Source organism: Phocoena phocoena, chromosome X (genome assembly GCF_963924675.1).
Source record: "Phocoena phocoena chromosome X, mPhoPho1.1, whole genome shotgun sequence".
NCBI lineage: Eukaryota > Metazoa > Chordata > Mammalia > Artiodactyla > Phocoenidae > Phocoena > Phocoena phocoena.
Genome location: NC_089240.1, coordinates 42,750,575 through 42,778,503, shown reverse-complemented (window position 1 = coordinate 42,778,503; position 27,929 = coordinate 42,750,575). Strand labels below are relative to the sequence as shown.

The following is a 27,929-nucleotide window of genomic DNA, read 5'->3' as shown; positions in this document are numbered from 1 at the left end:
AAGGCCGGAACGAGCATAGCAATAAACTTGCTGGGCTTGGAGAGAAGGCTACGACAAGCTCGCCGCGGTGCCTTCATCTTGGACTTCACATCCGGGTTCTCCGGCCGCGTGACCCGCGCGCCGCCGACGTTCGAAAACCGGTGCCTCGATCTCTTTATCCGGGGCCCGGCGATCCCGTCGTGCTTCGCGCACCACTGTAGCCCCCCCTTCATCCGGGTCCTCTCCCGGCGTGCCCCGCGCCGAGTTTGGTGGGGGGTACTCGGCGGTGCCGCCATGACTATTCTCCCCAAAAAGAAACCACCGCCTCCCGACGCCGACCCCGCCAACGAGCCGCCGCCGCCCGGGCCGCTGCCCCCGGCGCCTCGCCGCGGCGGGGGTGTAGGCGTGGGCGGCGGCGGCACGGGTGTGGGCGGCAGTGATCGTGACCGTGACTCGGGAGTCGGCGCCCGTCCTCGAGCCTCGCCACCGCCTCAGGGCCCGCTCCCGGGGCCTCCGGGTGCCCTCCATCGCTGGGCGCTGGCCGTGCAGCCTGGCGCCGTGGCGGGACCCCGGCCACAGCAGGCCTCTCCTCCTCCTTGCGGGGGCCCCGGCGGTCCCGGGGGCGGTCCCGGTGACGCGTTGGGTGCTACAGCAACGGGCGTGGGCGCGGCGGGCGTGGTGGTGGGCGTGGGCAGTGCCGTGGGCGTGGGCGGCTGCTGCTCTGGGCCGGGTCACAGCAAGCGGCGGCGTCAAGCCCCTGGGGTTGGCGCGGTTGGCGGGGCCAGTCCTGAGCGTGAGGAGGTCGGCGCAGGTTACAACAGTGAGGATGAGTATGAAGCGGCTGCAGCGCGCATCGAGGCCATGGACCCCGCCACCGTCGAGCAGGTATGGGCGGGGGGTGACGGGTGACGGGGTGTGGTGGACGGGATGCCCAGACTGCGTAGGGACCCAAGGAAGGCTATTTGAGATCGCTCCAAGGGGCCTTTGTCTTTTCTCAGCCTGGCACTCTTTTCTCTGGTAGTGGGGGTGTGAGAGACCCTATTTCCCCCGCCAAGGACTTGGGGTTAGAGGCCCCAGATAAGATGGAGGACTTAAAAGTGGGGTCTGTGATGTCTTCTAGGGCCGTAGTTGTCATTCTGGGCCCAGGGACCTCTTCGTGTAGGGCCAATAGGTAGGAACTCCCCAGGAGAGACAGGCAAGATGGAATGCCTCCTGAGAGGGGAGTCTCATGACTCTCCAGAGGACCTTGGTCTGTGTTCAGTGACTTGAGATTTCTTCTCCTCTGGGATAAGAGTCTAAGGCTTCTTCTCCAGGAAATACAAGTAAGGTGGAGATCTCAGAGATGTGAGTGTCCCCAAGATACCAAAACCGTTTCAGGGGTCTGAGACACTCTATATAGGACAACCCCCTTCTCTTTCTCAGGGGGATACAGCACAGGACCATGCAGCAGTGGGGTCTGAGACTCCCTCTTCTAGAAGTCGAGGGCCTGACACACACACATACATACCCCCCTAAGATCCCCTTCCCTATGGGAACAAGGGTCAAAACCAACACCCTGGGACGAGAAAGTCTACTAGGGTACATGAGATTCATCCCCTTCTAAGTGACAAGGGTCTGTGCTTTCTCCAAGAGGTCTGAGACCTCTTTGGAGACAAGAGTCTGAATTTCTCTCTAGGAGCTTAAGCTATTTTTAAGGTCTAGACACCCGCCCCCCCAGCACCAGGCCTGAACCTTTCTTCAAGAAAATAGGACTCACTGTTTCGGATACTGGAACCTAGGATTGCCCCTGCTTATGGACTGGGGCTTTCAGAGACTGGGTCTGAAGCCTCTTCAGGAGACTGATACCCCTCCACAGAGGTCTTTAGGGGACTTTTCTCCTCAGGGAGTGGTCTGAGAATTCTCTTTGGGCATCTGAGACACTGTGCCAAGGACTCTTGAGCTTTCCCTCAAGGACAAGAGATGCATACATACCCCAGTAGCCAGTATGTCTCTAGAGGTGAGGTCCAAGCTTCCCCCTCAAGGAACTTAAGGTACTCCTCAGGAGCAGGAGGTCTCCCCTGACCAGATTTGAGCCCTGAGACCCTTCCCTTGGGACATGGGTAGAGTCCCCGGGGAATAGGGTTCCGCATCTCCCCTTTTGAGTTTGAACTTTCTCTCAGCATACGTGTACCCCAGTTTTAGAGGCCTTTTGGGGGCATAAGATTTCATGCCTTGAGGACTTGAGCCTAAGCCCCCCTTCCACTTTGAACTAAGTCCTGCGGGCTGCTCATTACTCTTGGGGACATGGGTAAGGTGGGATCCTGGGGGAAAGAGTCTGAGCCTCCTCGCAGGGGCCTGAGCTACCCCTCTGGGACAAGAGATCCTTCACCTTAGGGAGGGGCTTGAGCTCCCCCCTTGGGTATGAGGCTCCTCCTCCCCTCCCTTCTCCCCCAACCAGGCAATCCTTTCTCACCAGGGAGAGGGACGGGAAGTCCTCCCCAATGTGGCCTGAGGCCTCCCCCATTGGACAGAAGGACCTGGATGCTTTTCACAGTCATAAGAACTCCCTACCTGAGCCTGCTCAGGCTAGGAAGTTCTCCTTACTTTCTGTGAGAAAGGTGTCAGGTACTGGGGACGTGAGGACTGAGGCCTACCCTCAAGAGCTAGGAGATGTGTTGAGTCTCTCCCTGACCCAGCTATGCTTCTAATTTCCTGGATCAGGGAAATATTCTGAGCTTCCTGAATTTCTTTCAATAAGCTTTTTTCTTCCCAGAGACAGGGAAGGGGTTTGGGACATCCCCACTGCAGGAAATTCTCCACCCACATTCCTCTCCCTCTTGGTTCAGGTAAATCTTTGTGTACTTCCCGGGGGCCAGGGCCAGGGCCTGGTTTTGAGCTCCTGTTCTTGTTCCCTTTCCATGCATTACTACTTCTCCAGGCAGGATAAATCATCTGCCAGGGTGAGGACCAGGAGTTATTTCTTCTCACTGGTTGCAGTAAAGTGTGCCTTTCCTTCTCCACAGAAACAAGGAGTCCCAGGAACAGAGAGAAAGTCATGTGCTGCCATGGTGACTAGAAAGACACCTCCTTACATCCCCTTTGCATCTCCTGGGCTAGGAGTCCCTCCCTTGTGATTGTTCCCATAAGAACATGGAAGTAAAGCTCTGTGGTTGCATGATACCTTCCCTTCCCAATGAAGGAGGAGAGGCTTCATGTCCTCCCACTTCTTGGGACAAAGGGAGGAAGAAGATGCTTCTTTTTGCTTCACCTGGTTGAACTTGGGGATGAAAAGAGGGGAGATTCTTCCTGCAGCCCTAGGCTTAGTCCTGAACCGTCACTCGGGGCATTTGTAACCCGGAGGCCAATTAAATCCTTGGGAAAGAGGGGAGTTGTTGAGAGGGAGCCCAGATGGTGAATCTGGTCCTTGTGACTACTCAGACTTATTGTCTGTCCTGGTGCTGTTACTGTATCTACTGCCTTTAGGAGCCCTTTTGACACCCTGGGGGTCCCAGTGCTAGGAAGGTGGTGTTGTCAGGGGTTTCCTTTCCCAGGTATGGCTGCCTTGCCGAGAGTCTCCCCTCTGAAAAGAATGGCTTGAGAGCGTCCTGAGCTTGAGGACGCCACAGAGCATTTTGTGAAGGGGGCACTTGTGCTGAAGTGGTGGGAGAGGGTGGACCTGACACTGAAGCCAGGATGCCTGGGTTCCCACCCTGGCTCTGATGGGGCTTTTCTGGGTGAACCAGAATAGGTCTGCCTGTGCTCTCTGGGCCACAGTTTTCTCTTTGGTCAGGTAAGGAGCTGGTGAGGTATTGTTTAGCTTTGGGATTTTAGGGAGCTCACACCAAAGCCCTTTGGGCCTGGAGGTGACAGGGAACAGTAGGTGTCTTTCGAGGCAGAACTGGGTTCCTCTCCTCTCTCCCCTGCCTCTGTGTTCCCTCTCAACCATCCAAGCTTGGTGGTCAGGACAAGTCGCCTGGTCAGTGTGAGGCTCAGGGTTGGCAGACAGTGATTTTTGTGGCCAGCTATGCTGTGGTGAATAAGCTCGGGGGTTGCCTGTTGGGAGACCTCTTGGATGGTTTGGAGGTAGGGTTATGTGTAGAAAAAGTTTAGGCTTTGGAGCTGGCAGGCCTGAGTTCAAATCCCAGGATCTCCTGCTTAGCTGCCAAAAGTCCACCCATGCCCAAGGTTATTGAGTGTCTGAATACCTGACCTGGCCCACCTTGGACCTTGGCTGATTCTTCTCTTGAAGTTTCCCCAGGATCATCTGGGTTCTTCCTAGGAACCTTTGCAACAACTGATCTTTGTTGGCAAAAACCCTTCATTTGGCTTCTAGGAACCTGCTGATTCCTCTGGTGAGGAGGCAGAGTGGTATATCAGGAAGTGGTCTCTGCCTGGGTGGTCTGGGTTTGAGTCCTGTATCTTTTGGTAGTTCCTTTTTCTGGGCCTCAGTTTCTCCATCCATAAAATGGGTAGTGGTGGGGAGGGAGGTTGTACTCATTGCTCTGAAGCTAGTTGTAATCTCTTTAATTCTCTGCTCTCTACTCCCCCCATCCATTGTGAAAGTTTTGAGTGGGGCCCCTTGGCTTTTGGGAGTATGCTATGAAGTTTCAAGCAGTTACCAGTTTCCCTCTCACCAGCCAGTGCTGTAGGCCTTTGTGTGTGTGTTTTTTGTTTTCTCTTGTTGTTGTTTTTATTTTTTGGCTTCACCACTCAGGATATGGGATCTTAGTTCCCTGACCAGGGATTGAACCTGCACCCCTTGCAGTGTAAGCATGGAGTCTTAACCGCTGGACCGCCAGGGAAGTCCCTGTGTGTGTGTTTGTGTTTTTTTGTTTTTTTTTTTAATTTATTTTATTTATATTTGGCTGTGTTGGGTCTTTGTTGCTGTGTGCAGGCTTTCTCTACTTGTGGCTCGCGGGCTCTAGAGCACAGGCTCAGCAGTTGTGGCGCACGGGCTCAGCCGCTCCGCGGCATGTGGGATCCTCCCTGACCAGGGCTCGAACCCGTGCCCCCTGCATTGGCGGGCGGACTCTCAACCACTGCGCCACCAGGGAAGTCCCGTGTTTGTGTTTTTTTTGTTTGTTTTTTAAATTTATTTTTGGCTGTGTTGGGTCTTTGTTGCTGCGTGTGGGCTTTCTCTAGTTGCAGTGAGTGGGGGTACTCTTTGTTGCAGTGCACGGGCTTCTCATTGCAGTGGCTTCTCTTGTTGCGGAGCACGGGCTCTAGGCATGCGGGCTTCAGTAGTTGTGGCACACGGGCTCGGTAGTTGTGGCCACACGGGCTTAGTTGCTCCGTGGCGTGTGGGATCTTCCCGGACCAGGGCTCGAACCCATTTCCCCTGCATTGGCAGACGGATTCTTAACCACTGCGCCACCAGGGGAACCCCCTGTGTGTGTGTATTTAACAGCTTTCTTAAGATATAATTCACACATCATGCATTTCACCAGTTCAAAGTGTACAATTCAGTGACTTTTAGTGTATTCACAGAGTTGTACATCCATCACCACAGTCAATCAATTTTAGAACATTTTTTTCACCTCAGAAGGAAACCCTGCATCATTGTCATCTCCCATCTCCTCATCCCCTCTCGGCCTCTGACAACCACTAATCTACTTTTTGTTTTGATTGATTTGTCTTTTCTGGATATTTCATATAAATGGAATCATACAACATGCAGTCCTTTGTGACTTCGTTCTTTCACTTAGCGTAATGTTTTCAAGGTTCATCCATGTTGTAGCATGCATCAGGACTTTGTTTCTTTTTGTTGCAGAATAATAGAATCTTCGTTTTTTAATCCCCCTCACCCCCCTACCCCAGTGGCCTGGCAGTAGGTTTGGGGCCTTTTGCTCTTTTCCCATTCCTCTGCCCTGGAGAGCTTGTGTTAGTCCTTAGCGGTGTGTCTGTCTGTTTCTCATTGGATGGGTTGCCTATGTTTAGCCCGTGGAGCAGAGCCAGTTTTCCTGGGTATTTTGGGGGAGAGAGGGGTGGTCTTGGCACCAGGCTTGCTGGGACAGAGCTGTGTAGCCCAGAATATTAAAAACCTCTTGGCCGTGGGTTCTGGGAAGACATCTGTCCATGAGCTGCCACTGCTGCTGCCATCTCCCCCTGCCTCCTCCCCGTTTCAGTGGCAACTCATTCATCAATAGAGTCAGCAGCTTCCCAGGCTGGGAGGGGGGATTCCAGGCCCCTGCAGCCTTAATTCTAACCCTTTCCCTGGGGGGATGCAAACAGGGTGGATCTTGTGGGATGTGAGCATTGCCACGTTGCCTCACAGCTCACACAAGGGAGTGCTACAAGGAGGTTGTATTTGTTTCCTATGGTTGCTGTGACAAATTACCACAAACTGGGTGGTTTAAAACAACAGAAATTTATTCTCTCACAGTTCCGGGGGCCAGAAGTCCGAAATCAGTTTCACTGGGCCCAAATCAAGGTATTGGCAGGGCCACACTCACTCCACAGGCTCTATGGGAGAATCCAGTCCTCTTCCAGCTTCTGATGGCTGCTCCCATTCCTTGGTTTTTGACCACATCACTCTGACCTCTGCCTGCTTCTCCTCTGTGTATGGGTGGTCTCCTCCTCTGTCTGTATCAGGTCTTCCTCTGCTGTTCTAAGGACACTCGTGATTGCATTTAGGTCCTACCCTGATACTCCAGGATAATCTCCCCATCGCAAGATTCTTAACACATTTGCAAAGATCCTCTTCCTGTAACATCTACAGGTTCCAGGGATTAGGGCCTGATGTCTTTGGGTGGTCATTATTCAGCCTACTACAGGGGTGTTCTTGTTTCCCTTCCAGGGCGAGGAAGGGAACTCATTAAGTGCTCTCATACTGGGCAAAGTCCTATAATATTTGAGTCTTCCCAGTATCCCTATTATTGGGAGGCTTGTTATCCCGTTTCACAGATTGGAAAACTGTGGCTCAGAGCAGTTCATCACATGGCTAATAATTAGTGGAGTTGGATTGAAACCTCAGTCAGTTGGGTCCCACAGCCTGCTTCAACTTCTGTTGTGCCTTTGGACCAGTAGGTTGCAGTCTTGCACCTTGGATCTCCTGGTGTCAGAGAGCTTTGCCCAGCCCCTTTGTGGAGGCTCAGAGATGTGGAGGGAGTCACCCACAGGTTCAGCAGTGGGCTTGGAAGATTCAGGGTCTGGACTTTTTGTATTTTTATTTTATTTTATTTATTTTTTAATTTAATTTTTGGACTGCGCTGCACGGCATGTGGGATCTTAGTTCCCCAACCAGGGATCGAACCCTGCAGTGGAAGCACAAAATCTTAATCACTGGACCGCCAGGGAAGTCCCAGGGTCTGGGTTTGACTTTCTTAGGCCTGGACATTGATGTAGCTTATGGCTGGGCCAGCTCCCACCTTTCACTTCCGCCAGACCTTCCTTCCTGGGCCATTTTCCTAAACGACTCTCAAGTTGGCACTTTCCTTGGAGGCTCCTATCCAGCTGGGGAAAGGAAAAGACTGTGCTCTGAGCTCTTGGGACTCTAAGCTCTTTTTGGAGCCCAGGACCATGACCTCCCTGTTTTCTCCCCGCAGAGGGAGAGAGAGAAGGGGTTTCAGCCAGAGCCTGCTTTAAAGGCCGCTGGTGCCAAAGGCAGTGGGTGGCTAGTGGTCTGGCCTCCAGTTCCAGGCCCAGATGCCAGTCTGGCTGCCCCAGTACCAAAGCCTTGCTTGTGCAAGGGGAATGCTCAGGCCTTCTTCATTTTTAAGGACAAATCAGGATTTTCCCAAATGGGCTGCCAGGTACATCGCCATGCTGTGACTCATGAGGCTTCTCTTGTTGCCTTTACGCTAGGCTTTGCTGGTGCCCAAACCCCAGTTCCTTTCTGCCTTTGTAAAATGAAGATAATGCTTCCTGCCACCTGAGCTGTGGTAAGGACAGTTAAATGAGGTCACCTTTTGCATCTGGCACCTGGCGTGGGCAGGCATTCGGCTAATACGAATTCATCTTTTTTCTTGGCCCTGCCCTGCTTACTTGCCTAGTCCTATCCAGGACTTTAGCTCTGCTGAACTCATTGCTGGGCCTCTGGCATCCCTGGAGTGACAGAAGTGATCTCTTATCCAATTAACAGGCATTTCTGGAGGTCTTGGTGTTTTACTCCTTTACCCAGGTGGCACCTCCTCTCAAGTGCCAGCCTTAATGACTGGCCAGGTCCCTTCCTCTGTTTCACAGCACACCTGTGTTCACCTCTTTCAAAGCCCTTGCTCACACTTCAGTGTGGACATTGCCTATTTCCCCACCCCTCTAGCAGTTTATGAATTTATCGAGGTTGAGACCAAATTTGATTCATTTTTCTGTCCTCATTGCCAGCCCAGGGTCTGACTTAGTAGCTGCCTCGTAAACCTTTGTTGGATGAGTAAGTAGGAGCCACTCTCGTCCTCTTTGATCCCCTGCCCCCTCTCGATCTCTTTTCCCCCCATCCTTGAGGGCAGGAGGTTGCTGTGTGCCCTGCTTTTTTAGAACTACTTCTTCTGTCCAGTCTGGGGTTGTAGTCATAGTTGCAGCTTCCCTGCTGAAGACCCCTGGCTAGGGCAGGCGCCATGGTGCTGGGAGATGGCTGACCCTGCAGGTCAGGGATAGGGGAACTGGCTGGAGTAGGCCAGTCCAGTGTGACAGCCTCAGGGCAGGAGGGACACCTGGACTGCTGGAATGTTGTACCCAAACAAGAGTTTGTGCTATGGAAGCCCATTAAGAGCTTCCAGGTGCCTTTGTCATTTCTGGAAAGCCAGCCACACCTTCCTGGTGTGCGGGCCCTGATGGTGGGGCTACTGGCTATTCCCTTGTCACCCTCTCTTCATCCCCTCCTGTCTAGCCACTCACCTGGGACTTTCTGAGGGCCTCTCAGTTGTATGTCATCTCTGTCTGTGCTGGTCTTGCCCCTTCTGTTACTGATGACCACCTCACCAGTGCATGGTATGTTGTTTAGAAAGCCTTTTCAGGTCCTGAAGCCCCTCTGAACCTCTTGACAGCTGTCGGGCAGATCACATATCCCCGTTTGATAGGCTAAGGCTTGGAGAGTTCAGGTAGCTTACCGGAACTCATGCAACAAGTGAGTGACAGAGCTGGGATTGGAACCCAGAGCTTTTTAGCCTCTAAACCCTGTGTTTCCTACTTTGCCAGGAATTTCTCTCACCTGAGCTGGCTAAAAATGGCCTGCAGAGAGGTGACCTCCTCTGCCTGATTGGCATTAGCCCAGATCCTGTAAATCCCTAGGCTGGGTCGTGTCCCCAAGGAGCAGCCTTGGGATTTCTGGTCCCTAGACCTGATGCGGGCTCAGGCTGGCTTCTTCTGGTGGCCAGCAGATGGCGCGAGGAGGCTGGGAAAGATCTGCTGCTTCTGGTTCGTTTTGTTTTGAGATGGAAAACATGTTTTAAGTGACACGGACGTTATTTTTTAATAGATTTATTTTTTAGAGCAGTTTTAGGTTCACAGCAAAATTGAGCAGGAGGTACAGGGAGTTCCCATATACCCCCTGCCCCCCCCACATTCAGAGCCACCCCCATAATCAGTGTCCCCCACCAAAGTGATACATTTGTTAACAATCATTGGACCTACATGGACACATCATAATCACCCAAAGCCCATAGTTTACATTAGGGTTTGCTCTTAGTGTTGTACATTCTATGGGTTTGGATAAATGTATAATGATGTAACCACTGTTACAGTATGTAGCATAGTTTCACTGCCCTAAACATCCTATATGTTCCGCCTATTCATCTCTCCTTTATTTATTCATTCATTCATTCATTCATTCATTCATTCATTTTTAGCCACGCCAGGCGGCATGCTGGATCTTAGTTCCCTGACCAGGGATTGAACCCGTGCCCCCTGCAGGGGAAGCGTGGAATCTCAACCGCTGGATCACCAGGAAGTCCCTCTCCATTATCTTTTTAAAAAACATCTGAAAATACACACTTGTACAGATTCACTTAACCCCACACCTTTAGGGCCAGCTGTACTTTGGAATTCAGAAAAATTTCAGAATTTAGGAAAGTCACCTGGTATGTGTACTGTGTATTATGTAACACCTCCCGTGGGGTCTATAGCCGCACCTCATAGTCAAACACCTGAATGTTTCTGCATAGAAATGTTTGAATATTCGCCTCTAGCTGGAATAAATGGGTTCTTGTCAACTCAGGTCGGATTGTGATGCTATATGAGTTAGATAAAGACTTGGTTTTAAAAGCTTTTAGAAGTTTGGAATTTTGGGTAAGGTATTGTATACCTCTTTTTATAAAGGAGGTGGTGAAGTAAAATCATCTGTAATACCAACATTTGGGGATAATATTTTGTCGTGTAAAGTCTTCCAACTTTGTGTGCATGTGTGTTTGTATACATATGCATATATATATATGTTAAATGTGTTCTATCACAAGTGAGATCATACTTTGCATATGTTTTGCCTTATACAGTATATCTTGGAATTCCCTAGCTGTATGTGGAGCTCAGGAACTAGACTCTTGCCAGTCACTCCCTCCTAAACATCTCCCCTACCCTAAGTGACTAGAGGGTCCCCAGGTGAAACTCCTCGAGGTAGAGCCAGGTTTTCCCCCCCAGGCACTTGCTGGGTCTGGGCCTCTGGCTGCCTAGGGGAAGGCCCAACACTGGATTCTCAGCATGGTCAGCAGTGGTCAGAATACAGATGGGGCTTCTGCTCTTAGGGCAGCTGAGACCCCTCTGGGAGCAAGTCTGCTCACACAGTGACTGATTCCCTAAAAGAAAGGGTCTCCTCCTGCTTCACATGCACATAGAGTTGTCAAGCAGGGCAGAGAACTGGACCCTGCCCATTGTCCTCTCAGCCAATCATCTGGGCCCCTTGCGAGCTCAGGGGCAGGGCCCTGGGGCGAGGGTACAGGCCTTTCCTGTTGCTGACCCCCACCTCTTCCCTCCAGCAGGAGCACTGGTTTGAAAAGGCCTTGCGAGACAAGAAGGGCTTCATCATCAAGCAGATGAAGGAGGACGGCGCCTGTCTCTTCCGGGCTGTAGGTGAGTCTCTGCCTCAGCCTTCAAGGGCCTAGGGCTGCCCCTGAGCTGTGTCCCAGTTGTCAGGAGTAACCCGTGTGACAGAGTTGGGGGCAGAGTTAGCTGATCTTTTAGGGACTCCAGGCCCCAGCCTCAAGTTAGTGTCTGGCCTCTAGCCCTCAGTCATGAGGCAGTATGGTGGTATGAGAGTAATAACAGCAATAATAGTGGTAAAGAAAGTGACATTACTTAGGGACACATTTCTCTGTCAGACACTACAGGAAACCCTTTTAATTCTCCTCCAAGCTAGGTAAGTGTAGGACTATTGCTTCCAGTTGTTAGATGAGAAAAACATCTCAGAAATAGGGAATGACTTACCTAGGGTCAGAAGTACATAGAACAGTCGGGAGTCGGAGTCTGGGTTAGGTTAGTCTGAGGCCTCTTAACTGCAGCACACAGCTGTCGCCCTGGAATCATAGAACTTTTTTTAAACTTACACGAAAGAAGAATAGTGAACCCTCATGTACCCATCATTCATCTTCAAAATAATCGTTAACATATTGCCAGCCTTGTTTCATCACTACCCCACCCACTCTTTTTTACTCTTCTGAAATGAGTATTTTTAAAGCAAAACCCCATCATGGATCATCTCATTTGTAAATATTTCTGTATGTTTCTCTGACAGATAAGGGTCCTCTCTTTCTCTTTTAACATAACAAAAATGCCATTATCATACCTAGCAAAATTAATAATTCCTTAATACCATCTACTATCCAGTCTGAGCTAGATCTTTGAAGCTTCTCTGGCTCTGAATCTCTGACTCAACAAGCAATTGTGAGGTCCTGTGCTGGTGTCCAAAGGAAGCTGGGAGTGTGATCTGATCCTCCCTTTGGAGCTCTGATATCTCCGAAGGAAAAGTGCCCTCCAATAGGAGCTTTGAGCTGGGAGTCAGAAGCCCTTTCTTCTAGTTCTTCCCCTGACTCATAACTTCCATTTTCCCATCTGTGAATGGTGTTGATTCTGAAGGGCTCATTGAATCCCTTCTGGGTCTGCTGTTCTCTTAGTCTGTGCAGACCCATCATGTCTGTTGGTGGGCTGGACTGACTCAGGCTCCACTTCTGGCTCTACCACTGATTCTTGGTGTGCCCCTGGGCAAGCCCCTCTTTTTTCCCTGAGCCTGTTTTCTGTATCTCAGGTACCTGTGTACCATGAGGCTAAAAGATGTCGTATTATAATGGTTAAATGAGATTACTTTAGTAAATCCCTTTAGTGCCTGACTTGGTAGACTCTCATGGAACAATAGCATTGATAAAGCTTGAATGCTATTATTAGTGGTGCCTCAGAGCCACAAATGTTTGAGTGGGTGAAAGAAAGTTAGGTGGGATGACTGGTTGCCTCCCTATTCTACCAAGCAGAAGAGGTTCAGGCAATGGAATCTGCTGGGCTGGGAAAACTCCAACCTTCCTATCCCTGTGGCTCAAGTCCATGTTCTCCCTGGGATGTTTCCTAGAGAAAGAGCTAGGTTTGGGGGCATCTTGGACCAAAGGAAGGCAAAGAAAGAAGATGTGGGGGCCCATTAGGTGTTAGGCCTGTGCCGAGACCTTAGGTTGAATGTGGGGTAAGCAAGGCTGCTGGTGGAGTGAGGGTCAGAGAATGCAGCTGGGCATCTGGATCTTGGGTGGTCTTTGAGGCAGACCTTGGGCCTGGTGAGGACCTGGCTTGGCAGTAACCCATGTCAAGAACAAAATTTAAGTGTGTGTCCATCTAGCTGTTCTCCCCAAACACCTTCTGACCCTTCCCCCTCATTGGGGCCTTCCAGTAAGGGGCCTAAGTTTACAGGAAGAGCTGACCATGACAGGTTGAAGGCCTTTCCCTATCAGCACTATGGCTACACATTTCCTCTGACTGGGCTGCCCTTGGGTTTTCTTCGTAAAACCTCAGAAGCCCCACGGCCTCTCCCTGAGAAGTACATGATCCCGGGGTCTCTAGGCCTCACCTTGAGGTTTCCCTGGGGCAGAGTGCACAGGACATGTGCCTGGGAAGGGGACTTTATCCTCAAGCTTTCTGCTGCCCCTTTGCTTCCAGCCTAGCTTGGGACAGGGACAGGTGGTAGTTACCCTAGGCTCTGCTGAGAAGGGCTACAGGCTGCCACATATTGAATAGTAGAAGGACCACGTAACTGAGGGCTGGAATTGGAGGGGGGACCAACATAGAGACCACTGTGTCGTTCCTTGACCCCGAGTGATTGCTAGGCATTCCTCAGGGTGCTTCAGGTTCACCTGCAAAATTGCGATCATTATCCAATGAGACAGATGAGAAGATTGAGGCTCAGGAAAGGGAAGTGACATGCTCAGGGTCATTAGTGGCAGAACTGCATGGGAACCAAGAGGTATCCAAAGGACACATTCTTTCTATGACCCTAGGGAAGCCCTAGCTTCTTAGCTTAGCTGTCAACTGGCTGGGTGACCTTGGCTTTATTCCTTGACCTCTCTGGGTCTTACTTCTTCCAACTAGGAACCTGTGGTCCTCTACTCTTAGGAATCCTGAGGCAGGTGGGTTTCTACCCTCTGTTTTACCTCTGAGGTCTGGGTGTCCCCAGTGTGAACCAATATCCACTGCTTGTGCCCAGTTCTCTTTTCCACCACCACCTGTTGGGAACTCATGAGCATTGGCACAGGCTTGGGTGGAGTGGAATTGGGAGCCTGGGTCCCAGAGGTATCCTGTGGTCCACCCTGCCCCTGCTATGCTCAGATAACCTCCTCCTGGAAACGTGAGTCTGCATCTCTCTTCCCTCCCTCTCTCTATATGGCTTTGACTCAGCAAAAACCTCTGGTCCTGGCCCTGGCCCTGGTCTTGGCCTTGGCCTCAGCCTCTGTGGGCAGGGTGGCAGCCACATGTGCGTGTGTCTGCGTGGGCCTTGGGGATACAGCTGGGACTGTGCACGTTACAGTGATGGGGCCCAGAAACATTAGCGAGGCCCACTGCTCTGGACCTTTTAGTCTTGGAACATGGACTATCAGCATTGGAGGAATGGATCTTAGATCAATTTTGACTCTTCTATAAAAGGGAAATAGGCCTTAAGAGAAAGTCAGGGCCTTATTATCTAGGTCACACAGCCAGTATCAGAACATTGGTGTTTGAGGTTGAACCAGGCCAGAAGGGGAAGAATCCCATGGGCCACCATGTACACCAGCTTCTGTTGACCTCTCTCTGCCCTGCCTCCTTCAGTGTTCCCATCTTTGCAGTGGGCATTTTATTTATCTGTCTATCTATCTGTCTATCTATTTATTTATGGCTGCATCGGGTCTTAGTTGCAGTGCACGGGATCTTTCGTTGTGGCGCGCAGGCTCTCTATTTGTGGCATGCAGGCTGCCCTGCGGCATGTGGGATCTTAGTTCCCCTACCAGGGATCAAACCCACGTCCCTTGCATTGGAAGGCAGATTCTTAACCACTGGACCACCAGGGGAGTCCTGCAATGGGCATTCTTGAGTAGAGGAGCAGGCATCTCAGAGACCAGGCTATTGAGAGGGCTGAGTTCTGCTGTCTCCCCCGCTGAGGGTGTGCCAGTTGGGGTAGCTGGGGCCACAGGCCAGGTATGCACCACAGCTGCTTGACAGGCAGGTGAGGCCTTATTTTGGGTTCATCTCCTCAGTGGGGCCAGGGTTCCCACTGGGCCAGGAGAGAAGCAGGGAATAGAGCAGGTCCTGTCTCCCCCTACTGCTTTGTACACACATTCGTGTGGTTTGTTTTTAGATTTCCCTGCACACACCAAGCTTCCTTTTCTGTCCTCAGTGGAACTCGCTGTGGCTCTTCCAGCAGGCAGGTAGGCAGGCAGGCAGGCAGCAGCCTGGTAGGGAGGTAATCCCCAGGTGCCTCTAAAACAAATTGTAGGGCCTTGTACTTAAACTCTTTATTTATTTATTTTTTAATTTATTACTATTATTTTTGGCTGCACCACGCAGTATGTGGGATCTTAGTTCCCCGACCAGGGATTGAACCCATGCCCCCTGCAGTGGCAGCATGGAGTCTTAATCACTGGACCTCCAATGAAGTTCCCCTTAAACTCTTTAGAGAGTCCAGACTCTCCTGTCTTGCTCTTCCACATAATTCCTCAAAAAATAGTGACTACATTTTGGGGGACCTTCCCCCAGGCAGCAGGGGAGGGAGGTTGAGACAAGTCTGTTAGAGCCATTGGCTATTCCCCCCTCCCATCAGGCCCCGTGGCAAAGGCTAGGAAGGAGGTGTGGAGGGGTCCTCAGTTTGTACAGCCTCGTATCTTGTCCAGCCTTCAGTCTTTCCTGGTTGGTGGCAAGGGCATCTACTTGTTGGATGCAATAGTTCTCTGCAGTTGTGAGGGTTGTTGTGTGAGTATTTGGCCTCAGGGAACATCTTTGGCAGGATCTGCTGGTTGTGTGCATGCACATATGCATTTCTATGCTGGCGTCTCTGTATGCTCAGAGAAAGGACAGAAGTAGGGTGTGGGGAGGGATAGTTCATGCTGACCTCTGTGGCCCTAGTGAGGGGTACAGCCCCTGATACCTGTAATCTCTGCCCACTTTCAGGCCTTTCCTGCGTTCCAGCTGATTCCTGCTTGTGCTGGTGGGGAAACTGAGGCAGTCAGGATCAGGCCTGGCCTAGAGAGTCAGGTGGCTAAAGTGATAGCTGGATTGGGAGTGGTGGTAATGTCACCTGGGGCATCAGTGCTTGAAGTTACCAGTTACACCTTGAAAGCCTGGCCTCTCCTTCAACCTCCCAAATGTGTGACCTTGGGCCAACTATGCCACATTTCTGTACCTCAGTATCTGTCCTGTGTAAAGTAGGGGTTTTTTGGGTAAGAATGGAATGAGTTAGAATGTGAAAAGGCCTTGGTGGAACCAACTGTAGTATTGTACTGAGGATTTCTGAGCCCTATTTTGTTGGGGACAGAGGTGAGGTAGTGGGGACCCCCTTTCAGCTGGACTCTGGGAGGGGAGAGCAGGTGCAGATTGCCAAGTGCAATGTCAGCAAGAGGAGGAGTTTCGGTTTCTATCAAAACAAGTGCTGTGAATTCCCCTACCTCTGCAGGACCATTGGGCCCTTTCCCTCCACCTTAGACCCCACAGGGAAATCCAGCTCAGCCCCTGGCTCCATGTGCCACCTTCTCGGGAGGAGGAGGGCTTCCTGGAGGACAGAGGTAGGGCTGGCAAAATCAGACAAGCATCTCCTGAGTGAGGATTTCTGTGTTCTTAGCCCTGCACTGGGTGTTTTTCCTGCCTTATGTCATTCAAAAGATCCTTCTACTCTCCCTCATTGGCAAGGTACTGTTGCTCTGTTTCCTTGGTTCAGAGATGCACATTTTCTTCCATGTTGATGATCCCCAAACTAGGGTACATCTTATAACCAGTGAGGTGGGTTCCCCCCTCCCAAAAGCTGTGATTAAATACATGTACCGTAGAGAAGGTGGTATTTTACATTTTATTGATAAGTAGAGACGGTCATACTTTGCCCACATGTAAGGAACCCATTTTATGAGGCCTGTTTGGTTGCTGAAGATTTGAACTACAGGCACAGAATGTAGGCTTGTGGACCTTTGGATTCAGCAAAGGTAGAGAACCAGTTCTGCCTTCATGAGGAGGGACAACCTAGACTTTGAGTTTGGGGCTTTCCTCTGGCTGATGAAGTGCAACAGAAATGAGGAAGGGCTTAATAAGTGGTTCCGGTGACATTCTAGCTGACTTGTGGGTGGCTAGCTATCTGAAGGAGTCATCGTCCTCCTTATGACAAACGGAGCCCTGTCTCTTGAACACCTAGTATGCTTTAGGTGTTCGACAGACCATCCCCTGTAGTCTTAACAACGCCCCATGAGAGGAAGAGGAGTTATCTCCCCCACTTTATGGATAAGGACATTGCAGCCCAGAGTGGTTAAAGGCCTTTTCCAGTGCCACATAGCTTGGTTAAAGGCCTTTTCCAGTGCCACATAGCTAGGAGGCAGAAGAGCCTTTCTGTCAGGCAAAGGAGTCAGTGACAGGGCAATGGGGGGACCCTCATGGGAAGGTTCTCCCCCAACTCCCTTCCCTGTCCACAGTCTCCCCTCTTTCCCCCAACTTCTTGCATCTCGCATCTAGGTCGGGTAGATCTACCTCCCAGGCCTGGAAATGCCTGTTGACCCTTCCCTAGGAACATCTCAGCCACCTCCCTGAGCCTGACAGACCAACCCCTATTTTTTAACCTCTTCACTCCTGTCTCAGTTCCTGTTTACTGCAGCTGCTGACAGCACTGCCTCTTTGGCACCCCAAGTTTATTCTACAGAAATAGCTCCTCGGGCAGCTCCGGCAGCCACAGCGGGTTCTGTGGTCCTGGCTTCTAAGAAAGGCAGCGACAGGGGGCCCCCAGCCTGTGCACAGGGCATGTGACTTGCTGGAAGTGCTGCTGGGGGGTGGGGCAGGGGAGAGTGTGGCCGCAGAACCCACATCCTTGTTTACATCGGTGAAGGGACTACCCCTTTGCGCCTTCACAGCCCCCACTCCCCATCCCTCTTAGGTCTCTGCACCTCCAGGAGGACGTGAGACAGGCATGGGCCCCGTTTTCGATCTCAGAGCGACCTTTTTCTCCTTATCTCACATAACCCTCCAGGGAAGGAAGGGGAGGGCAGCAAAGGCGTTCTTCTAGCGATTCTTCACAGAGGTAGACTGGCTGTCATGGAAGAACTCTGCAGTGTTCCCTGCAGGACCTGCCCCTGCCCCTGCCCCAGTGCCCCAGGGAGATCCCGTCAGAGCAACGGTCCTCCGGGGAGACAAAGGGAAATTCCCTCTTCGTCTTAGCCAATGGACATAAGGCATGCCTCATCTTCAAGCCCACTTTAATTTCTCAGGGAGAAGGCTCCCTGGCTCCCGCAGCCTTCCCATCCACTCAGCAAACTGTTCCCAATTTCTTGCACTGCATCAGGCTCTGAGCTGGGGGTGGACTTGGATGTGAACTGCCCTCTGCCCTCAGTGGGAACCCAATGTGATCAGGCAGATGAAGTCTGTACGCACCTTTGATAAATCTGGTGATAGAGGTGCTCCTGGAGGGTGGGGAACTGTTTTAAGAATACATTGATATTTGATAAGTAGGCAGACAAGGAGGATGGAAATAATGTCTTGAAAAGGGAACAGCATGTTTGAACATCCTTAAGTGAGGCAGAGGGAGCCTAGTTCTTATTGTGACCAAAACCCTATAATGCCTGGACCATTTGGGCCACAGGCTGCCTTTCCTGAATTAAGCTTAAGTTAGGTGCATATGTGTCTTATCTCTCTTATAGAATACATGCTTCTTGCAGATAGGGGCAGGATTTTACTCACCTCTATCACCTTCACAGTACTGCACGTTCAGGCCCCACTACAGGAAAGGGGGCTCTGAGTGACTGCTCTGTCCCAAACCCAATGCTAGTCACTTCACACCTATTATCTCATTAATCCCACGAGAGGCCTGCCAGGAAGTCATCCAGCTCCATCCCATGTTACACGTGAGGCATATGAAGGTCAGAACACTTGGGTCATTTGCCTCTGGTCATTTTGCTCACTAGTACCTAGCAGAATTGGGCTTAGAGCCCAGTTGTTTTTCCTTTCCTTTCCTTTCCTTTTTTTTAAACCTTATAAAGGCCATACTGACTCCTGAGAGTCAGGAAACTGAATTATAGAATTGAATCTGTCACAGACTTGACTTCTGTGTGACCTTGGTCAAGCCACAAACTCCCCGAGCCTCAGTTTCCTCATGTGAAAAGTGAAGGGGGTGTATGTGGAATTGAAGGTGCTTAAGGCCACTTAGGGATTTAAAATGTTTGTTGACAAAGTCATCTGCTCAAGAGGCCTGTGGTTGTGTCCCTCTTACCTGTACTCTTGTTCTTAAAGACTGTCCCTGCCTGCCTCTTTTTTCATGACCCTATTCCAGCCCACAAGGCCAAGAACTCTCCATGCCTTAGGGTAGGAAAGGGCATTTCCCTGGCCCCCAGCCCTCCACCCCCAAGGATGTTCTGTGACTCAGAACTCTTCTTTGGTGGCAGCTCTGACCCCAGCCTCTCCTTCTGTCCCCACAGCTGACCAGGTGTATGGAGACCAGGACATGCATGAGGTTGTGCGAAAGCACTGCATGGACTATCTGGTGAGACCTTGCAGAGACCTTGGGGTGGGGGCAGAGTGGGAGGATCTCTTCTCCACATAGAGCTTGCTCCTCTGATCTATTCTGCAGATGAAGAATGCCGACTACTTCTCTAACTATGTCACAGAGGACTTTACCACCTACATCAACCGGAAGCGGAAAAACAACTGCCATGGCAACCACATTGAGATGCAGGCCATGGCAGAGATGTACAACCGGCCCGTGGAGGTGTACCAGTACAGCACAGGTACTTCTGTGGTGTTGGTGAGCGACTGATCACGCCTGGTCCGAGCCTGCCCCACCCAGCCCATTGTGGATGCTCCCTCCTTCTCTTTCTCTGCAGAACCCATCAACACATTCCATGGGATCCATCAAAATGAGGATGAACCCATCCGTGTCAGCTACCATCGGAATATCCACTACAATTCAGTGGTGAATCCTAACAAGGCCACCATTGGCGTGGGGCTGGGCCTGCCATCATTCAAACCGGGGGTAAGCAGGTCCCCGTGCCCAGAATGGATGCTGGATGTAGAGACCAGAAATCTCTGTTGGAGTTTCAGTTTTGCCCCTAGCCCACAAAAATATCCTGTCCCCTCTCTGAGTCGCCCGTAAGGTCTCACCTCTGTGAAGTTAGGAAGTTACCCAAGGTGATCTCTCAGGGCTCATTCTGTGGTCTTGGTTTGCCTGTCAGAGCTGGCTCACCCATCTTTTGTGCCTGTTAAGGGTTGGCATTTGGGGATATGGAGTCACACTTGGGAACTGTGAACCAGGGCTTGGTCTGGGTGTCTTGGCACCCACACGGATCCTCCTCCGAACCTCAGCAGGTACAGACAACTTTGGTCACAGAGACTTGGAGTGTAGACCTGGCCCCACAACTTACTGGCTTGGGACCTAAGGCAGATTGTACAAGTAATTTGACTGGTAGCTTGGCCGATACAGAAAGTGCCTAACACTGGGCCTGGTGCCTAATAGGTGCTCAGAAGGTGGCAGTACATTTTCTCAGCACACAGTGACAGATTCTGATTCTCTGTCTCATAAACAGTTGTCTGCTGGGGATTTTGGTATCTTCTATTCAGGTTTCACTTCCTACAAACAGAAAGTGCTCCTGCCTCATTTTAGGAAACACACCCTAACACCAACACACCCTCTAGCATAAAGGTTTTTTGGTTTTGTTTTTTAAATTTTTAATCTCAGAACAGTTTTAGATTTATGTAATTATTGTGATTATAGAATTCCCATATACCCTCCTATGATTAACGTATTAGCATAGTGTATTTGTCATACTTAATGAACCAATATTGATATATTAACTAAAGACCATATTTCTTTGACAGTTTTTCTGAATTTCCTTGTTTTTGATCTGTTTACAGACTCTATAGTTTTGCCTTTTCTAGAATGTCATACAATTGGAATCATAACAGTATGTAGTTTTTCCAATGGCTTCTTTCAAGTAACACCGTACACTTAAGATTCATCCGTGACTTTCTGTGGTTTGATCATATGTATCTTTTCTTTTTCCTTTTGTTAAAAATGTGAGTGCCCTAAGTTTTTTTTTTAGTAGACTTGTTTAGAATAGTTTTAGATTTCCAGAAAAATTGAGAAGATAGTAAAGAGTTCCCATATACCCTGCTCCCCCTTGCACACATTTTTGCTATTATTCACATATCAGATGACTGTGATACATTTGTTACAATATATGAACCAATATTGACGCATCATTATTAACTAAAGTCATAATATCTCCTTAGGCTCCCCTGTCTGTGATGGCTTCTCACACTTTCATGTTTTTGGTGACATTGACAGTTTTGAGGAGTACTGGTCAGCTATATTGTAGGATGTTTCTCTTTCGGAATGTGATGTTTTTCTCATGATTAGACTGGGGCTGTGGGCTTCAGGGAGGAGGATCACAGTGGTAAAGTGCCGTTCTCATCACATCATATCAACAGTGTATACTGTGAACGTGATTTATAACTGTTGATGTCGACCTTGATCATCTGGCAGAAGTAGTGTTTATCAAGTTTTCTCCACTGTAAAATTAGTCTTCCCCCACACCACCCCCTTTTCCATGCTGTACTGTTTGGAAGGAAGTCATTTACAGCCCACACTTAAGAAGTGGGGTTAGGGAATTCCCTGGCAGTCCAGTGGTTAGGACTCGTGCTTTAACTGCCGAGAGCCCGGCTTCAATCCCTGGTTGGGGAGCTAAGATCCCACAAGCCGCACAGCACAGCCAAAAAAAAAAAAAGAGGGTACACTCCATCTTCTTGAGAGCAGAGTATCTACATAAATTATTTGGAATTCTTCTGCAAGGGAGATTTGTCTCTTATCCTCCATTATTAATTTATTCAATCATTTGTGTCATTGTGGACTGATGGGTATATCTTTAATACTTTTACACTTTGGGTTATAATCCAATAGTATTTTTATTTGATGCTCAGATTTTTCCAATTTTGGCTATTGGGAGCTCCTTTTGTTGGTTCCTGCGTCTCTGACATACCCCCATCATTGTGGTGGTGTGTTTTGGGAGCGTGGGGTGTTTCTTGGTTTGTTCGTTTTTCTTTTATTTATTTATTTATTTTACTTTATTTATTTATTTTTGGCTGTGTTGGGTCTTCGTTACTGCACGCGGGCTTTCTCTAGTTGCAGCGAGCGGGGCCTCCTCTTCGTTACAGTGCACAGGCTTCTCACTGCAGTGGCTTCTCTTGTTGCGGAGCACGGGCTCTAGGCACACGGGCTTCAGTAGTTGTGGCACGCAAGCTCAGTAGTTGTGGTTCGCAGGCTCAGCAGCTGTGGTGCACGGGCTTAGTTGCCCCGCGGCATGTGGGATCTTCCCAGACCAGGGCTTGAACCTGTGTCCCCTGCATTGGCAGGCGATTCTTAACCACTGCGCCACCAGGGCAGTCCCTGTTTTATTTTGTTTTGAATACTTACTTTCTGGCACTACAAGGTGCTCCAGGCTCACCTTGTATATTTCCTGCCCCATTTCTAGAACCAGCCATTTCTCCAAGGAGTCCTAGTTCCTTTTATTGGAGAATGTTATTGGAAACCAGCATCTGGGTGCTGAGTTTGCTCCTTGCTATTGGGGTATCCTTGTTTCTAGGCCCTTTCAGCTGACAAAACAAGGAAGTATATGTGTATATACTAACCTGTGTGTATACACGTATCTAGAAATATTTCTATATGTAACCATCCATATCTACATGAAGCTATAGTTCTTACTGATATCTTTGACTGATGGGTACCTTGTTGTTATTTTTAATTTGCAGTTCCTAATGACAAATGGTGTTGAGCATCTTTTCATGTGCTTATTTGCCATCTGTATATCTTCTTTGAAGTTGTGTGTTTAGATTTTTTCCCCTTATTCTAACAGAGTTTTACATTCTTTTTGGACTGTTATCCATGGGTAAAAAATTACATTTTACATCATTACTTAGTGCATGCACACATTGGTGTGTGGTGTGTATATGTGCATTAAAATAAGTTTCACTGAACAATACTTCACATTTATTCCCTGGGATATGCACTGATACTTTTCATTATTCCGTTTTTAAAAATCTGTTATGTCTCACAGCCTGACAGAGAACACTCTCACACAGTGTTCCACAACTCACAGCACCTCACACCATGCTGACACTGTTCTCTTGTCCAGTTAAATGCCCCAATAGTCCCTCTACCCTGTGCACACAGAGCTCACTTCTCGGGTGATCTTTTCTCCTTATCCCATCTGGGCGTAGGTGAGGAAGACCTCAACAACTGAGTCGTCACTGGGTGAGGCTTCTTTAAATTCTAGCCCTGGCTGGAGGACACCTGACTGCCCCAGACTTAGTACTTCAGTTGAGGTGTCTTGGGGTTGGGAGCAGAGCTTCTGAGTATAGGAGTTTGGAATGACACGTCCCACGACCCAAACCTGCCTTCCCCCAACCCCTGATGAATAGGCAGCCTGCCCAGGGGGTTGCTTAGTAAGAGTACCTGCCTTTGTGCCTCCTCTCTTGCGGGCCTGTGGGCCCACCTCCCTGAGCCAGTTCTGGCTCTTGGCCAGAGTTCAGAGTGTCACCCACATCACTGTTCCTCCCCCACTCCTTGCAGTTTGCAGAGCAGTCCCTGATGAAGAATGCCATAAAAACATCGGAGGAGTCGTGGATTGAACAGCAGATGCTGGAAGACAAGAAGCGGGCCACAGACTGGGAGGCCACAAATGAGGCCATTGAGGAGCAGGTGGCTCGCGAGTCCTACCTGCAGTGGCTGAGGGATCAGGAGAAACAGGCTCGCCAAGTCCGTGGCCCCAGCCAGGTGGGTCCTGGGGTCTGTCACTAGCCTGGCTAAGAACCGGTTAATTCCCACGTTCTGCCCACAGACAGGCAGAAAAAAACTAAGCAGTTTTGGCATCTGGGAGAGAAGGAAGCTCCCAGCCCCGTCTGTACCTTATCTTGGCCTTAGTCTTGGCATTGTGCCTTAGAACTCTCAACGTTTGTGCAGAACTAGCTCTTTTAAGGAGTGAGGGAGGGCAGCCACTGATGGTGACATGCAGGGTTCATGGATAGTTTCAGAGGGACAGGCTCTTGCTGAATGTTCTTGTGTGGCAGGCTGTGTGCTGAGAATGTAAAATCAGGTCTGGCCCACTCCACCCTCAGTGATTCTGTCTGTTAAGGGAAACACATGCATCAGTGGGACCCTTGACCCTGGCTGGGAGACCAGTGAAGGTGAGGGCTCTGGTCAGTCTCCACACAGAAAGGTGGAATTTTTAGGGCAGGGAGTGGGGCATGACAGCCAGGCATTTGAGGAATCACAAGGAGTTTAGAGTGATTAATAGACATTGGCAAGAGCTGAGTAATTCGTTGAACAAATATTTATTGCAGGCACTGTTCTCAGTGTATAGGGGTACATTGGTGAGCCGGGCAGTCCCAGATCCCTGTACTTGTGGTACTTACATTTATGCAGAGTGGAACAAAATAAACATAATGAATAAATTAATTGAGGGTTGGTGTGCGTGAAAGACGTAGAGCAGGATAAAGGGGATGAGTAGGACTGAGTGGGGCTGGGAGTTCACAGTATTAAATAGCATGGTCAGGGTTGGCCTCAGAGCAGGTGAGATTTGAGCAAAAGCTTGCAGAGGTGAGGGGATTAAGTGCCTATGCCAGGGAAGGCAGAGGGCCAGCTAGAGCAAAAGCCCTGAAGTAAGTGCACACCAGGTGTGATTCAGAAGCAGCCTGGAGGCCATTGTGGCAGAAGAGAATGTAGTAGTAGATGGAGTCGGAAGGCGGTGGGGCCAGATTGGAAGGGGCTTGTGGGCTGTGGTGAGAACTTTGGCTTTTTTTCTGAATGAGGCAGAAGCCATGAGAGGGTTGTGAGCAGAGAAAGAGTGGGATCTGACTTAGGATTTAACAGGATCCTCCTGACTGCTGAGTGTAGAATGGACTCTGGGGGGCAAGGGTGAAAGCAGGGGACCAAAAAGGAGAAGGCTACCATAGCAGTTCTGGTGACTGATGACAGTGCTGGCAAGGGAGGGGGTGAGAAGGGGATAGATTCTGGATCTATTTTGAAGGTGGAGGTAACAGGTTTCCTGTCAGATTGGCTGTAAGGGTGTGAGAGGGGCTTTAAAAGAGTTTACCTTCACCCTGTGGTCCATTGTGTGAACAGGAATGGTGGTGGCCTATGTAGAAGCTATATCATAGCCAGGATCCTGGGAGAGAGCGAGTCCTTTGGGAATGGGGCAGAGGAGGGTTGTGACTGTTATTGGTCTTTACCTCCTCATCCTTGCTCACTGCAGCCCCGGAAAGCCAGCGCCACGTGCAGCTCTGCCACAGCAGCAGCCTCCAGTGGTCTGGAGGAGTGGACCAGCCGGTCCCCAAGGCAGCGGAGTTCAGCCTCGTCACCCGAGCACCCTGAGCTGCATGCCGAGCTGGGCATCAAGCCTCCTTCCCCAGGCACTGTCTTAGCTCTTGCCAAACCTCCTTCACCCTGTGCACCAGGTCAGTGACTTGCTGATAGGGAGCATGCAGGGGTCAGGAGGTCCTGCCTAGGTCCTGAGCCCTGCCTCTGACTGTCCATCTGCCCCAGGTACGAGCAGCCAGTTTTCGACAGGGGCCGACCGGGCTACTTCTCCCCTCGTGTCCCTCTACCCTACTCTGGAGTGCCGGGCCCTCATTCAGCAGATGTCCCCCTCTGCCTTTGGTAAGCCTCCTCTGTCTATGGTCCAGGGGCCAGCTGGGAGTTGGGGAGAGATGGCAGAACCAGCTTGTCCTGCAAAGGGGGCTTCTTGGGCCTCTGGCCATCTCCCCAGGAAAAGAGAATTTTTCAGGTCCAAGAGTCTGTCCCAGAGGCGGATCTGAGTGGGGTTTTGTAGGCCCAGAGGAGTCTTCTCCTTAGAGAAAAGAGTGATGGGGGCCTGAATGGGATCTCTCCAGAGCCAGGGATCAGCAAAGGGCAAGGAGAAGGCAGGCTTTAAAGTGCTCTGTCATCCTTTTTCCCTTCCTCTTGCCCAGCAGGCCTGAACGACTGGGATGATGATGAGATCCTAGCGTCGGTGCTGGCAGTGTCCCAACAGGAATACCTAGACAGTATGAAGAAAAACAAAGTGCACAGAGACCCACCCCCAGACAAGAGTTGATGGAGACCCAGAGACTGGAGACCATCTCCCAACCCCCACACTCCTGCCCTCTGGTGCCACCCCACCTTCTTTGGCTTTCTTCCCTCTTGCCTTCTTCCTTCTTCCCTCTCTCCCCTCCTTTCACTCCTCCCCACTTCCCTCCGGCTAGCCCACCCTGCGCGCCCTCTCATCGCTGCCACCACCATCATCACCTGTCTCTTCGCCAGCTGATGTGCCCTGTTGCCCCCTGCACAGCACCATCCCTGCATTCCACAGGGGACTCGGGCAAGGGTGCTGAAGGTAGGCGAGAGGCACACAGAGACAAACCAACTGGCAGCCAGGCAGCCCCTGAGGAGAGACATTCAGACAGAGGAAAGTCTCCTTGTCCCCGATTCCTTCCAAGATCAGAAACTTGTCACCCCACCACAAATGATGCCGGGGAGGTGGGAGGAAGAAGTGGGAAAATCCCCTTCCCAGTACCCCAAGAATGTCTGAGCCTTCCATGTTGAACTTTTTCTTTATTAAAACGTTACTTTTATCTTACAAAATCAACCAATCAAAAAGTGATGTAGACAACAGCACTGGCTCTATGAAAGTGGCATCTCTCTGGTTTGGGGGCAGGCAGGCCACGGGGCACGAAGATGTGATTGATGTCCCTGGCCTCCAGCTCTGTGGAGGCGGGCAGGGTCTAGTGTGAGCCAGGGTGGGGTGGGAGGGCGGGGGGGTGGGCAGGTGTCAAGTGGGCTTTGGACAATGAGACTCTGACCTTGCTGCATTCCTTATGCTTCCACCACCACCACCAGTCTTTTTGGAATCTCGGGGTGGGGGGCACCTTTGAGGATCGTGGCCACCGCCCAGGATTTGAGTGTGGGGGGTGGGAGCAGCCTTGGCAGATGGGGCACCCATGCCCTGCAGGTGTCAGCAAGATCCGCCATCTGTAATGTCCTTGGCACAATAAAACCAAATGTCAGTTTCCCCTGAGCGCCTCTGTTCTGTGTGGGGCAGGGGGTGGGTGAGCCTCTGATTAGAGGCGGTGATGGCACAGACCTTGGCTTGACCTCTAAGGGCCGTATGCTCTCCATTGGGGTTTCTCTGGGGGCCCAGAGTTTGTTCATATTTGATTCACTGGTTACTAAACCAGCTTTTGGACCTGTTACCACCAAGAAAAGCTCTGTCTTTGCCCATCGTCCTTGCCTCACTATTGGCACAGGATGTAGCCTGCCCACTCTATTTCCTGGGGTGTGATGGGAGCAGAGAACTGTGAGCTTAAAGGCAGGGACTGAACTTCCAACTTCTCTGCCTGCCTCTCGCCCCAATATGTTTGCTCTTTCCTTGTGATTGTTTGATTAGGAAATGCTTTGGTCAGCCACAACGGTTGCTTCATAGCAACATGAGTTTAGTGGAAGTGACCAGAGGGGACCTCCCCACACTTGGTTTTAGAAACCGAGGAATAGCTAAACCTTTTTTTGTTCATGTTCCCCAGCTCTCTTGACACTTCTGTCCTTGCCCTTCCTAGACTAGGTGAAGCCAAGGCAGAGAAGGATGGCTGGCCCTCAGGTTTTGTCAGTTGTCTTTGATGTCCCTCAATAATGGGGTCCTTGTGGAAGGATGTGTGTCCAGTTCTGCAGGTGAGGGTATGGCTGTCTGCAGGGTGTCTCTGTGGAATCCACTGGTTAAGCACATGTGTGGAGAGTTGGTTTGAAACCTCGGCTTTTTCTAACTATGTGGCCTTGGTCAAATCACAGGCTCTCTGAGTTTCAAGTGTCCCATGTGTGGGACAGGGGTGATTAATGTCTACTACCTCATGCTCTCTCTGGTTGTGAGCATTGAGAGAGTGTATATGGTCAACATAATGTACGACGGCGCAGTGCCTGCCACGTTCTGAGAGCTCAAATGTTAGCAGGTATTATTTATTATCCTAATGTTGAAATTTCTGCACCATTTGGCCCCTGCCTACTTCATCTTGCCGCTCTGTCCAGTTTTCCTTGGCCTCTGCCTGGAATTTGCCTTTCCTCTGTCCCAAGCCTCCAACCTTGTCTTTCAAGATGGGTAGAGGGTCTCCTGAGAAGTCCTGTGTGACCCTGTCCACATTCTCACCTCTATCTACAAATATGTCTTTACTCCTTTCCCAGTAACTGTACTGTCAACTTCCTGGGCAAGGGCTATGATGCCTGACTTATCTGTGTATCTCTTAATATCTGCACCCCCTCTAGGGCCTTGCAGGCTTAAGTAGACCCCTAATAAATGTTGGATGAATAAGGGAGAGTACATGTGTGTATTTGCTTTTTGGGTGTTTGTGTG

At 50.4% G+C, this 27,929-nt stretch overlaps 1 protein-coding gene across 2 annotated transcripts; it reads left to right on the top strand.

The window, feature by feature from the left end:
- Window positions 1-273: 273 nt before the first annotated feature.
- On the top strand, window positions 274-27,891 carry OTUD5 (OTU deubiquitinase 5). 2 transcript variants are annotated; one of them, XM_065900845.1, is made up of 9 exons: window positions 274-864; window positions 10,860-10,953; window positions 18,984-19,048; window positions 19,136-19,292; window positions 19,389-19,537; window positions 23,129-23,332; window positions 24,810-25,011; window positions 25,100-25,213; window positions 25,528-27,891. In XM_065900845.1, the coding sequence occupies exons 1-9, from the start codon at window positions 274-276 to the stop codon at window positions 25,647-25,649; spliced, it is 1,698 nt and encodes a 565-aa protein (XP_065756917.1). In that variant the 3' UTR covers window positions 25,650-27,891. The 2 variants fall into 2 exon arrangements, with proteins under 2 accessions (XP_065756917.1, XP_065756916.1); XM_065900844.1 differs by having other exon boundaries at window positions 19,136-19,301; window positions 19,383-19,537.
- The last annotated feature ends 38 nt before the right edge of the window (window positions 27,892-27,929 follow it).